Below are 15,122 nucleotides of genomic sequence, written 5' to 3'. Positions count from 1 at the left end.
AGAGAGAGAGAGAGGTAGGGAGAAAGATAGAGAGACGCAGAAAGAGAGAGATGCAGAAAGAGAGAGATGCAGAAAGAGAGAGAGATGGAAGGATAGAGAGGAGAGAGAAGGGCCATACCGGGCCCCCAAGAGAGTCACGTCACAGCCAGCCAACTCCGTTAGGATTCCACACAGTCCACAGGATGGCGCTAGCTGAGCATCTGTTGGCCAACCACACACCACTGCTCTGTCACGCCACTGGGACACAGATCCTTAGCAGCACCACTCTCTGCATGGGAATGTGTGTGTGTGTGGCTACGAGGGGTTGTCGAGGAGTCAAGGTTGTCTGTAGTAGTACAAGTGCTGTGTCATCTTCAGGCATGCAACCCCCCCCCCATGTCAGCAGAATGTAGGATTATTCATGTGTGTTACACCACTAATCCCCTACCAGGGACCTGTGGGCCGCTGTCAGCAGTTTTTACAACATACGATGGGTCCCGGCTGGCCTTGTATGCCAACACAAGCATTAAACAGGATGGGGGAACACTTTATTAATTATAAACCGTTTATAAGGCATTTATAAAACCGTCTATAAGGCGTTTATAAACCCGTTTATGGGGCATGTATAAAACCGTTTATAAGGCATTTATAAAACCGTTTATAAGGCATTTATAAAACCGTTTATAAGGCGTTTATAAACCCGTTTATGGTGCATTTATAAACCGTTTATAAGGCATCTATAAAACCGTTTATAAGGCGTTTATAGAACCGTTTATAAGGGGCGTTTATAAACCCGTTTATAGGGCATTTATAAAACCATTTATATGGCATTTATAAACCTTTATGGCATTTATAAACCGTTTATAAGGCATTTATAAACCGTTATGGCATTTATAAACCCGTTTATAAGGCATTTATACAAACCGTTTATAAGGCATTTATAAAACCATTTATAACACATTTATAGAACCGTTTATAAGGCGTTTATAAACCCGTTTATAACACAAACCGTTATGGCATTTATAAACCGTTTATAAACCGTTTGCTCACCATGTATTAAACATGACTCCCACATGTGTAATGTTAGTAAGCTAGTTATTCAGACATGTATATTTAGTTCCTTTAACATCCTGTGTTGTGTGTTGGTTTTATCACTAGGTACTGCTGGAATGTCTACCAATGGCATACCCACCTTGTTGTGGCAAATTACACCGGTCCCTCAACACTTAGAAAGTATAAATAGCACTCACTTTTGATTAGAGATCGCAAAAATACTTTATTAATGATTATTAAATTGTTTATTAATGAGGGAGTAATTATTAATAAAATAAAATGGTAAACATACACTTTATAAAATGCTTAATAAATGGTTAATTATGGCTCCGTGTTACCGGGAAAGGCATTATGTTCCCATTCCACTGACAAGCGGTGAGCCTTGATTACAAAAGGCAAAGCCAGCCAGGCAGCTGTAGCTGTATGGGGGCCCCGAGGGACTGATGGGACAGAGCTAAACGGGATAGAGGAGAACAGAGCGAGAGGGCCACAGGGGAGCTGGGTTCACCCACTGCTATAGTCCTATCTCCTGCTTTGTGGGGAGAGAGGAGGAGAGAGATGAATCCCGGAGTAATACCACCACTGCTATAGGCTAGTCAGATATGAAAGACTGTGCTGTATGAGAGAATAGTAGAGATTGTTATGACTGCCCGGGGCCCCCTTACCCTCCACAGTTTTATGGCTGTCATAAAATACTCTGCTTCTGGGCTCTGTAGTATTCAGATTGGAATGTGACTTTGGAACACAGAGACACTTGGCCAAACTCAGACATCAAAAAGTTGAATAATTGAACAGTATTTCTGTATTCCAAACAGACAGTGGTCCATGGGCAATTAAGGGAACAGACATGTCGAGTTTGTTTCATTTGGTGACCTCATGAAGGACAGGAGAACACATTACTGTTTCTTTAGTTGTATACACTTCTCAATGATGGGGTTTGCATCCCATGAGCACAGACATTATACCCAAACGTCACGGAACGCCCCCTTTCCACAGAGTTAATAAAAGGACACATGACAAAATGTACATTTAGTCAAGAGAACGCAGGGATGGCTACCACTCTATAGACCAAGAAGACTAAGACGTGAGCCGGATGGTGCAAAATGGTTTAAATTACAACTCTACTGAAGGACAAGACCAGAGAACGTGGGGATCATCCCCACACTGAAATGGTTGTGAAATCTACAAACCAAAGACCAATTATTCAGTTTGCGGCTGTTTAAATACTTTAGCCTAGTAAACGCATCCGTTCGAACGACCGAAAGGTACTATGACGTATCCATTATAACAAGCTACAACTAGGAAAGACTTTGAGGACAAACCAGAGACAAACCAGACAAACCAGAGACTTTCTGTAGACTAACTATCCAGCAGATGGATCGGCGACCACTGAGAGAAACAACAAAGACATACACTCGTAAATATGTAAATTGTATTTTCGAATGAGCGACTATGCATGTTCAGAGAGTTAGCATTTCCATGAGCGTAGTCAACTGTATGTACATGCGTCCACTCTGAGTTTCCCGCTCTTGAACTGTCCCCACCCCTTTCCTTTGTCTACCAAGCTGTCATATCAGTTTCTTTGTATCATGTTAGTAACCAATGTATGACCTACTGTGTGTGTGTGTTTGTTTATGTAATTCTGGAATTGATTATAGTTGGTTAGTAAATAAATAATTAAGCCAATTTGTATATCGCTGAATCATGACTAGGGTTCGTGCAGATATCCAAGGGTTTGTGACATTCAGGAATGAGACTGATGAGGTAATAATACATTAATATAAGACACTGATGAGGTAACAATACATTAATAGAAGACTGTAAGATATGAAAATATCTGAGTTAATTTGGGAAATAGAGACTCTTTAAACATTGTCCCATGGTTCCCCAACTTCCTAGTTAATTAAAGTTTACATGATAAGTTTAATCACGTAAGAATAATTACACATAGAGAATTGATTTGATAATATAACAGTCTTCACATTTAATGATGTAGTGTTTCCAAGCGCGTGAATGAAAGCGCGTTCTTTGGTATTTTTCTCAAGTAAAGACAATAACGATTCTCCGTCTTAAATTTGATCATTTATTTACGTATTAGGGTACCTAAGGTTTGATTATAAATGTTGTTTGACTTGTTTGGAAAAGTTTATTAGTAACGTTTGGGATTCATTTTGTATGCATGGAGGGAAACTGGGTGGATTATTGACTGAAGCGTTCCAGCTAAACTTTTTTTATGGATATAAAGAAGGACGTTATTGAAAAAAATGACCATTTGTGATGTAACTGGAACCTTTTGGAGCGCCAACAGAAGAAGATCATCAAAGGTAAGGCATTTATTATATTGCTATTTCTGACTTTCGTGTCGCACCTGCCTGGTTGAAATATGTTTTTCCTGGTTTTGTATGCGGGGCGCTGTCCTCAGATAATCACATGGTGTGCTTTCGCGGTAAAGCCTTTTTGAAATCTGACACAGCGGCTGGATTAACAGGAAGTTAAGCTTTATTTTGATGTATTACACTTGTGATTATATGAAAGTTAAATATTTATAATACTGTAGTTTGAATTTCGCGCCCTGCAATTTCACCAGATGTTGTTTGAGGTGTCCCGCTAGCGGCATGCCTTTCCCAAAGAGGTTTTAACAGTGTCTTCAATAACCTTGACAATCAGAGCATATCAATTTGCTGCATGCAGTCTTTTCAACATTTTAAAATGGAAAAAATAGAAGAATGCATGTTTTTGTGCTTTGTTGAGAATAGAGAAGAAAATGGGAAGTTAAATTGCTGGTAGGACACAGAAGAACACATCCACAGGAAATCTCATTTTTTAAAGTACTAGAGTCTGTCTGTGGGCGACACTACTAGTATAAGGGAGATGTCTATCATAACATGAGGAGTCTACATTCAGAACTTCTCTAAGCTTCATCATCTTGTTTCTCATCTGATCAGGGATGTGAAACTGGGTGTCACTCCTCGGTTCCCTCACTACAGCAACTTTACTTCTGCAATACTTGTGCATGCGAGTCACTTCCCTGCCGAGTTAGCGTGATTAACCATAGATGTGCGCATGCGAGTCACTTCCCTGCCGAGTTAGCGTGATTAACCATAGATGTGTGCATGCGAGTCACTTCCCTGCCGAGTTAGCGTGATTAACCATAGATGTGCGCATGCGAGTCACTTCCCTGCCGAGTTAGCGTGATTAACCATAGATGTGTGCATGCGAGTCACTTCCCTGCCGAGTTAGCGTGATTAACCATAGATGTGTGCATGCGAGTCACTTCCCTGCCGAGTTAGCGTGATTAACCATAGATGTGTGCATAGCAAAGAGAACAGTTTATGACTAGGGTGGCTGGACTCTTTGAAAATGTTCAGGGCTCTCCTCTGACACTGCCTGGTATAGAGGTCCTGGATGGCAGGAAGCTTTGCCCCAGTGATGTACTGGGCCGTTCGCACTACCCTCTGTAGTAGAAGTCGGGTTTTTATAACAATCGGTAATCTGCCTTTTTTAACTCCGATTATGAACGATTACATTGCAATCCACGAGGAACCTGCATGGCAGGCTGACCACCTGTTACTCCACGAGGAACCTGCGTGGCAGGCTGACCACCTGTTACTCCACGAGGAACCTGCGTGGCAGGCTGACCACCTGTTACTCCACGAGGAACCTGCGTCGCAGGCTGACCACCTGTTACTCCACGAGGAACCTGCGTGGCAGGCTGACCACCTGTTACTCCACGAGGAACCTGCGTGGCAGGCTGACCACCTGTTACTCCACGAGGAACCTGCGTGGCAGACTGACCACCTGTTACTCCACGAGGAACCTGCGTGGCAGGCTGACCACCTGTTACGCGGGTGCAGCGTCAAAAGGACCTTGCAAGGAGCCAAGGTAAATTGCTAGCTAGCATGAAACAACTGATCTTATAAAAAACTATCAATCTTCACATAATCACTAGTTAACTACATATGTTTGATGATATTACTAGGTACACTAGCTTGTCCTGCGTTGCATATAATCAATGTGGTGCCTGTTAATGTATCATCGAAACACAGCCTACTTCAACTTCGCCGAACGGGTGATGATTTAAAATCAATACACAGAGGTAAATTTTTTAAAAGAAATTCATGTTAGCAGGCAATATGAACTAGGGAAATTGTGTGACTTCTCTTGCGTTCAGTGCCAGCAGTGTTATGGTGCGTGAATGAGGACCCAAAAGCGAATTAACAAACAGAGTACTTTAATGACGAACATACGTGGGCTCAGATGGACAGGTAGATTCCGACAGGACAGGACAAGGTTGCAGCACACACGATGATAGTCTGGTTCAGGCATGAGACACACAAACAAACAAACAAGAATCCGACAAGGACAGGAGCAGAAACAGAGACAGATATAGGGACCTAATCAGAGGGAAAAAAGGGAACAGGTGGGGAACGGGGTGACGAGGTAGTTAGGAGGAGACAGGGCACAGCTGGGGAAAAGAGGGGGAGAAAAGGTAACATAACAACGACCAGCAGAGGGAGACAGGGTGAAGGGAAAGGACAGAGACAAGACAACATGACAGTACATGACAGTACCCCCCCACTCACCGAGCGCCTCCTGGCGCACTCGAGGAGGAAACCTGGCGGCAACGGAGGAAATCATCAATCAGCGCACGGTCCAGCACGTCCCGAGAGGGAACCCAACTCCTCTCCTCAGGACCGTACCCCTCCCAGTCAACTAGGTACTGATGACCACGGCCCCGAGGACGCATGTCCAAGATTTTACGGACCCTGTAGATAGGTGCGCCCTCGACAAGGATGGGGGGGGGGGGGGGGAAGACGAGCGGGGGCGCGAAGAGCGGGCTTAACACAGGAGACATGGAAGACCGGGTGGACGCGACGAAGATATCGCGGAAGAAGAAGTCGCACTGCGACAGGATTAATGACCTGAGAGATACGGAATGGACCAATGAACCGCGGGGTCAACTTGCGAGAAGCCGTCTTAAGGGGAAGGTTCTGAGTGGAGAGCCAAACTCTCTGACCGCGACAATATCTAGGGCTCTTCGTTCTACGCTTATTAGCAGCTCTCACAGTCTGCGCCCTATAACGGCAAAGTGCAGACCTGACCCTCTTCCAGGTGCGCTCGCAACGTTGGACAAAAGCCTGAGCGGAGGGGACGCTGGACTCGGCGAACTGAGATGAGAACAACGGAGGCTGGTACCCGAGGCTACTCTGAAAAGGAGATAGCCCGGTCGCAGACGAAGGAAGCGAGTTGTGGGCGTATTCTGCCCAGGGGAGCTGTTCTGACCAAGACGCAGGGTTGCGAAAAGAAAGACTGCGTAAGATGCGACCAATAGTCTGATTGGCCCGTTCTGCTTGACCGTTAGACTGGGGGTGAAAGCCGGAAGAGAGACTGACGGAAGCCCCAATCAAACGGCAAAACTCCCTCCAAAATTGAGACGTGAATTGCGGACCTCTGTCCGAAACGACGTCTGACGGAAGGCCATGAATTCTGAAAACATTCTCGATGATGATTTGTGCCGTCTCTTTAGCAGAAGGAAGCTTAGCAAGGGGAATGAAATGAGCCGCCTTAGAGAACCTATCGACAACCGTAAGAATAACAGTCTTCCCCGCTGACGAAGGCAGTCCGGTGACAAAATCTAAGGCGATGTGAGACCACGGTCGAGAGGGAATAGGAAGCGGCCTGAGACGGCCGGCAGGAGGAGAGTTACCGGACTTAGTCTGCGCGCAGACCGAACAAGCAGCCACGAAACGACGCGTGTCATGCTCCCGGGTGGGCCACCAGAAACGCTGGCGAATGGAAGCAAGCGTACCCCGAACGCCAGGGTGGCCGGCTAACTTGGCAGAGTGAGCCCACTGAAGAACGGCCAGACGAGTAGGAACGGGAACGAAAAGAAGGTTCCTAGGACAAGCGCGCGGCGACGGAGTTTGAGTGAGTGCTTGCTTTACCTGCCTCTCAATTCCCCAGACAGTCAACCCGACAACACGCCCCTCAGGGAGAATCCCCTCGGGATCAGTGGAGGCTACTGAAGAACTGAAGAGACGAGACAAAGCATCAGGCTTGGTGTTCTTAGAGCCCGGACGATAAGAAATCACGAACTCGAAACGAGCGAAAAACAGCGCCCAACGCGCCTGACGCGCATTAAGTCGTTTGGCAGAACGGATGTACTCAAGGTTCCTATGGTCAGTCCAAACGACAAAAGGAACGGTCGCCCCCTCCAACCACTGTCGCCATTCGCCTAGGGCTAACCGGATGGCGAGCAGTTCGCGGTTACCCACATCATAGTTACGTTCCGACGGCGACAGGCGATGAGAAAAATACGCGCATGGGTGGACCTTGTCGTCAGAGAGGGAGCGCTGAGAAAGGATGGCTCCCACTCCCACCTCTGACGCGTCAACCTCGACAACGAACTGTCTAGAGACGTCAGGTGTAACAAGGATAGGAGCGGATGTAAAACGATTCTTGAGGAGATCAAAAGCTCCCTGGGCGGAAACGGACCACTTAAAGCACGTCTTGACAGAAGTAAGGGCTGTGAGAGGAGCTGCCACCTGACCGAAATTACGGATGAAACGACGATAGAAGTTCGCGAAGCCGAGAAAGCGCTGCAGCTCGACGCGTGACTTAGGGACGGGCCAATCAATGACAGCTTGGACCTTAGCGGGATCCATCTTAATGCCTTCAGCGGAAATAACAGAACCGAGAAATGTGACGGAGGAGGCATGAAAAGTGCACTTCTCAGCCTTCACGAAAAGACAATTCTCTAAAAGGCGCTGGAGGACACGTCGAACGTGCTGAACATGAACCTGGAGTGACGGTGAAAAAATCAGGATATCGTCAAGGTAAACGAAAACAAAGATGTTCAGCATGTCTCTCAGGACATCATTGACTAATGCCTGAAAGACAGCTGGAGCGTTAGCGAGGCCGAAAGGAAGAACCCGGTATTCAAAGTGCCCTAACGGAGTGTTAAACGCCGTCTTCCACTCGTCCCCCTCCCTGATGCGCACGAGATGGTAAGCGTTACGAAGGTCCAACTTAGTGAAAAACCTGGCTCCCTGCAGGATCTCGAAGGCTGAAGACATAAGAGGAAGCGGATAACGATTCTTCACTGTTATGTCATTCAGCCCTCGATAATCTATGCAGGGGCGCAGAGACCCGTCCTTCTTCTTGACAAAAAAAAACCCCGCTCCGGCGGGAGAGGAGGAGGGGACTATGGTACCGGCGTCAAGAGCTACAGACAAATAATCTTCGAGAGCCTTACGTTCGGGAGCCGACAGAGAGTATAGTCTACCCCGGGGGGGGGTGGTTCCCGGAAGGAGATCAATACTACAATCATACGACCGGTGTGGAGGAAGAGAGGTGGCCCTGGACCGACTGAACACCGTGCGCAGATCGTGATATTCCTCCGGCACCCCTGTCAAATCACCAGGCTCCTCCTGTGAAGAAGAGACAGAGGAAACAGGAGGGATAGCAGACATTAAACATTTCACATGACAAGAGACGTTCCAGGAGAGGATAGAATTACTAGACCAATTAATGGAAGGATTATGACAAACTAGCCAGGGATGGCCCAAAACAACAGGTGTAAAAGGTGAACGAAAAATTAAAAAAGAAATGGTTTCACTATGATTACCAGAAACAGTGAGGGTTAAAGGTAGCGTCTCACGCTGAATCCTGGGGAGAGGACTACCATCCAGGGCGAACAAGGCCGTGGGCTCCTTTAACTGTCTGAGAGGAATGTCATGTTCCCGAGCCCAGGTCTCGTCCATAAAACAGCCCTCCGCCCCAGAGTCTATTAAGGCACTGCAGGAAGCTGACGAACCGGTCCAGCGTAGATGGACCGACAAGGTAGTGCAGGATCTTGAAGGAGAGACAGGAGTAGTAGCGCTCACCAGTAGCCCTCCGCTTACTGACGAGCTCTGGCCTTTTACTGGACATGAAGTGGCAAAATGACCAGCGGAACCGCAATAGAGACAGAGGCGGTTGGTGATTCTCCGTTCCCTCTCCTTAGTCGAGATGCGGATACCTCCCAGCCGCATGGGCTCAGCACCCGAGCCGGCAGAGGAAGATGGTAGTGATGCGGAGAGGGAGGCGACGGAGAGCGCGAGCTCCTTTCCACGAGCTCGGTGACGAAGATCAACCCGTCGCTCAATGCGAATAGCGAGTTCAATCAAGGAATCCACGCTGGAAGGAACCTCCCGGGAGAGAATCTCATCCTTTACCTCTGCGCGGAAACCCTCCAGAAGACGAGCGAGCAAGGCCGGCTCGTTCCAGCCACTGGAGACAGCAAGAGTGCGAAACTCAATAGAGTAGTCTGTTATGGATCGATTGCCTTGACATAGGGAAGACAGGGCCCTGGAAGCCTCCTCCCCAAAAACAGATCGATCAAAAACCCGTATCATCTCCTCCTTAAAGTCTTGATACTGGTTAATACACTCAGCCCTTGCCTCCCAGATTGCCGTGCCCCACTCACGAGCCCGTCCAATAAGGAGAGATATGACGTAGGCGACACGAGCAGTGCTCCTGGAGTAAGTGTTGGGCTGGAGAGAAAACACAATATCACACTGGGTGAGGAACGAGCGGCATTCAGTGGGCTCCCCAGAGTAACACGGCGGGTTATTGATTCTGGGCTCCGGAGATTCGAAAGCCCTGGAAGTGGCCGGTGGATCGAGGCGGAGATGGTGAACCTGTTCTGTGAGGTTGGAGACTTGGGTGGCCAGGGTCTCAACGGCATGTCGAGCAGCAGACAATTCCTGCTTGTGTCTGCCTAGCATCGCTCCCTGGATCTCGACGGCTGAGTGGAGAGGATCCGAAGTCGCTGGGTCCATTCTTGGTCGGATTCTTCTGTTATGGTGCGTGAATGAGGACCCAAAAGCGAATTAACAAACAGAGTACTTTAATGACGAACATACGTGGGCTCAGATGGACAGGTAGATTCCGACAGGACAGGACAAGGTTGCAGCACACACGATGATAGTCTGGTTCAGGCATGAGACACACAAACAAACAAACAAGAATCCGACAAGGACAGGAGCAGAAACAGAGACAGATATAGGGACCTAATCAGAGGGAAAAAAGGGAACAGGTGGGGAACGGGGTGACGAGGTAGTTAGGAGGAGACAGGGCACAGCTGGGGAAAAGAGGGGGAGAAAAGGTAACATAACAACGACCAGCAGAGGGAGACAGGGTGAAGGGAAAGGACAGAGACAAGACAACATGACAGTACATGACAAGCAGAGTCAGGGTATATGCAACAGTTTGGGCCGCCTGGCTCGTTACGAACTGTGAACTAATTTGCCAGAATTTTACATAATTATGACATAACATTGAAGGTTGTGCAATGTAACAGCAATATTTAGGTTGCCACCCATTCGATAAAATACGGGACGGTTCCGTATTTCACTGAAAGAATAAACGTTTTGTTTTCTAAATACTAGTTTCTGGATTAGACCTTATTAAAGTGTTTATGTGTTTATTATATTAGAATGGAGTCTATAATTTGATATTTGATTTGATTGATTTGTGTTATGTTATAATTAAGTCTATGATTTGATAAGGCAGTCTGACTGAGCGGTGGTAGGCAGCAGCAGGCTTGTAAGCATTCATTCAAACAGCACTTTCCTGCGTTTGCCAGCAGCTCTTAGCAATGCTTGAAGCACAGCGCTGTTTATGACTTCAAGCCTATCAACTCCTGCGATTAGGCTGGCAATACTAACGTGCCTATAAGAACATCCAATAGTCGAAGGTACAGTGTTTATGAAATAGTAATGGTACAGAGAGAAATAGTTGACGCGTCATAATTCCTATAATAACTACAACCTAAAACTTCTTACCTGGGAATATTGAAGAACTGGGAATAATGAACCACCAGCTTTCATATGTTCTCATGTTCTGAGCAAGGAACTTAAACGTCAGCTTTTTTACATGGCACATATTGCACTTTTACTTTCTTCTCCAACACTGTGTTTTTGAATTATTTAAACCAAATTGAACATGTTTCATTATTTATTTGAGACTAAATAGATTGTATTTATGTATTATATTAAATTAAAATAAAAGTGTTCATTGTTCATTCAGTATTGTTGTAATTGTCATTATTACAAATATATATTTAAAAATCGGCCGATTAATCGGTATCAGCTTTTTTTGGTCCTCCAATAATCAGTATCGGTATCGGCGTTGAAAAATCATAAATCGGTCGATGTTCTTTAATGGAAGCCTCTCCAACATAATCAAGTTAGAAGCAGAAATTCCCCAGGGCAGCTGACTAGGCCCCTTACTTTTTCAATCTTTAAGTAAATCTTTGAGTAAAGCCAGTGTGTCTATGTATGCGGATGACTCAACACTATACATGTCAGCTACTACAGCGACTGAAATGACTGCAACACTCAACAAAGAGCTGCAGTTAGTTTCAGAATGGGTGGCAAGGAATAAGTTAGTCCTAAATATTTCTAAACTAAAAGCATTGTATTTGGAACAAATCATTCATTAAACCCTAAATCTTGTAATGAATAATGTGAGAATTTAGCAAGTTGAGGTGAATAAACTGCTTGGAGTAACCCTGGATTGTAAACTGTCATGATCAAAACATATTGATATAACAGTAGCTAAGATGGGGAGAAGTCTGTCCATAATAAAGCGCTGCTCTGTCATCTTAACAGCACTATCAACAAGGCAGGTCCTACAGGCTCTAGTTGTCACACCTGGACTACTGTTCAGTCGTGTGGTCAGGTGCCACAAAGAGGGACTTAGGAAAATTGCAATTGGCTAAGAACAGGGCAGCAAGGCTGGCCCTTGGATGTACACAGAAAGCTAACATTAATAATATGCATGTCAATCTCTCCTGGCTCAAAGTGGAGGAGAGATTGACTTAATCACTACTTGTTTTTGTAAGAAGTGTTGACAACCTGAATGCACCGAGCTGTCTGTTTTAACTACTGACACACAGCTCGGACACCCATGCATACCCCACAAGACATGCCACCAGAGGTTTCGTCACTGTCCCCAAGTCCAGAAAATACTATGGGAGGCGCACAGTCTACATAGAGCCTTGGCTACATGGAACTCTATTCCACATCAAGTAACTCATACAAGCAGTAAAATATTTATTTACAAAAAAACACGATAAATATACACCTTAAGAACAGCGGGGACTGTGAAGCAACACAAACATAAGCACAGACACATGCATACACACACACACACACACACAATAACATACGCACTACACACACACACACATTCAATAACATACGCACTATACACACACACACATTCAATAACATACGCACTATACACACACATACACATACAATAACATACGCACTATACACACACACACACAATAACATACGCACTACACACACACACACACACAATAACATACGCACTACACACACACACACACACAATAACATACGCACTATACACACACATACACATGGATTTTGTGTTGTAGAAATGTATTGTAATGTTTTTAAAATTGTATAACTGCCTTCATTTTTGCTGGACTCCAGGAAGAGTAATGGGGATCCATAATAAATGTGAATACAGCCTATTCAAGAGTTGGAGAAGATGTCACTAATTGCAGGTCATAAGTCGACTCAACACTTCACAGTGCAAAGTGCATTCACGCACCATAAAGATGAAATAACCGGTATAACAGATTGCTATTCATTTGATGATTCCAAGCATGGCATCATTTATATGGGAGTGTAACAATTTATGTTACACATTGCCAGGTGTTATTCTGGTGATAGGTCTACCATTGACAGGCGGATGCGTCCTGCGAACCAAGGTAGGCAACTGGTAGGCTATAAAGTATGGAGACCGAGAGACCAAACACCTCTGGTCAGTTACCAGTTCCCGGTAGATATTTCGTGCTGTGGATGCTATCCCTTTACAAATGAACGCGCACAGCAGTCCATGTCGCCCTGATGTCCGTAGCCTACAGTAGGTTAGTAGATATGGGCTACAACACTACATGTGTGTAGCCTACAACACAGGCAATTGGGTGAAGCGAGCCAGACCCTACACACAACGTTTGAAACGATGCCAAGTGTACGACATGGCTGTACACTGTACAGTAATAATGTGACATAGCCTACCTGTGAAATGTTGCAGCGTCGTGCCTTGTACCCAGAGGCTCAGCACTTGCTGCACTGATAGATTGACAGAAAAATCCCTGTTCATGTTTCTGTCGCCGCCGCGGCCGGGGTTCGCACCCCTCTTTGTCAAATGGCTGTACGTGGCTTTTGACGAAGACATCGAGGAGACCGGGGTGGCATGAGCTCGGAGGCGTTATCCCCCGGCGCGCACACCTCTACCGGTGCCTCTGTTTCGGCTTGACGTTGTTCATTTCCGCGCGGGGAAGGTAAGGGCCAACGGCTAGTCTGCTCGTGCTCATTCTCGGACGCAGCGGCGGATTTTTGGAGGCCATGATGAGGATGGGATGGCAGCGCGAGAGAGCATAGCGCACACGGAGGTGTGGTCCTACATCAGCCCGTCTCTCTACATAACCCTTAAAGGGGCCGTCACCGGTTAAAGTGGAGTGTACGCTAAACCTACGAGTTACCGTTATGATATTGTAGCCCTTTATGAATGGTAAACAAAAGATGAGTAATCAGTACAGTAGTGTTTACACTGAAAACGTGCGTAATCATGTGGCACATGTGTGCGTAATTGAGCGGTAAAATTGTGAAAATCAGTGAGAGGACTATTGGCTGTAGTATCCTGCATATTTTTACTATGAAAAGAATGATGCGTTTTTGTATTGCAGGGCGTTGTCTGTGACGTCTCATCGTTGCCGGTACTGTCCATGGTGCTGATTTGCTCCCAGTTGAGTCAATCCTAAAACGCCTGATAAAAGTGGCGGTGGGTAATATCAATAAGAGATATCATATTCAGCAGATCTTATTCTCTATTACCATCATCTGAGTCAATATTAAGATCATCGTTCGGGAATTTATCGGAGAGAAATGTATAAGCTAACATTCCAGAAACAATGATTTCTGCTTTCAAGGCAGATGAGAAGTCTGAAAGCTTCAACTCGACTTTCTATTTGTTTATTTATCAGGGACCTGAACAGCACTATAAGGCACGAGAGCAAGCTATAGAGCTCTTCCCACTATGTGGTCCTTTCAACAAATACATTTTAGGAATTAGATCCATACGTAGCATGTTTTGTATTTCACATCAGGATGGTGGTGAGACTTTTCACTGTATTACTAATAAACATGAAATAACTTAGATTATTCACAGATTCACGATCTCCTCTGAACAGTTGATGTTGAGATGTGTCTGTTACTTGAACTCTGTGAAGCATTTATTCGTTTCTCTTTTCTTATTTGAGCTGTTCTTGCCATATTATGGACTTGGTCTTTGACCAAACAGGGCTATTTTCTGTATAACACCCCTACCTTGTTACAACACAACTGATTGGCACAAACGCATTAAGAAGGAAAGAAATTCCACAAATGAACTTTTAACAAGGCACACTTGTTAATTGAAATGCTTTCCAGGTGATTACCTCATGAAGCTGGTTGAGAGAATGCCAAGAGTGTGCAAAGCTGTCATCAAGGCAAAGGGTGGCTACTTTGAAGAATGTAAAATGTAAAATATATTTACATAACACTTTTTTGCTTACTTCCTGATTCCATATGTGTTATTTTATAGTTTTGATGTCTTCACTACTATTCTACAATGTAGATAATAGTCTAAATAAATAAAAACCCTTGAATGAGTAGATGTGTCCAAACTTTTGACTGGTACTGTATATTTTTTATATGTAATCTATAAGTATTTTGGGGTTTTTAATGGCTTATTCAACATCTATTGAATGCATAATGCAGCAGTGTAAAATGTATTTTCTTTCTATGTTATCTTTGATAACTATGTCTACATTCATTACCAGAGGAAAATGGTTTACATTTCTGTGGGGGTTTGTTTGTAAGAACAAACTTCTATAGAACTAGACCAATGACACAGTATAACTTTCATTTGAATGATTCAGCATCAACACATTAAACACTGCAAAGAAATGCTAATTTTAGTACAGGATCATTTAGACTGTACTTCAATTTCATAGTCTGGAGGTT

General features: G+C 45.0%; 1 protein-coding gene across 1 annotated transcript in view; it reads right to left on the bottom strand.

Moving 5' to 3' along the window:
* The window catches only part of LOC118941205 (transmembrane protein 170B-like), a 30,581-nt gene extending 17,064 nt beyond the window's left edge, over positions 1-13,517 (bottom strand). Inside the window, exon 1 of the mRNA XM_036953557.1 lies at positions 13,134-13,517. Coding sequence (XP_036809452.1) covers positions 13,134-13,293 — 160 coding nt within the window. The 5' untranslated portion in view covers positions 13,294-13,517. The remainder of the gene's footprint in view (positions 1-13,133) is intronic.
* Between the last annotated feature and the right edge of the window lie 1,605 nt (positions 13,518-15,122).

The sequence above is a fragment of the Oncorhynchus mykiss genome, chromosome 18 (assembly GCF_013265735.2).
Source record: "Oncorhynchus mykiss isolate Arlee chromosome 18, USDA_OmykA_1.1, whole genome shotgun sequence".
In the NCBI taxonomy this organism is placed as follows: domain Eukaryota; kingdom Metazoa; phylum Chordata; class Actinopteri; order Salmoniformes; family Salmonidae; genus Oncorhynchus; species Oncorhynchus mykiss.
The sequence above is the reverse complement of the archived record's forward strand: the minus strand, read 5'-3'. Positions and strand labels throughout refer to the sequence as shown.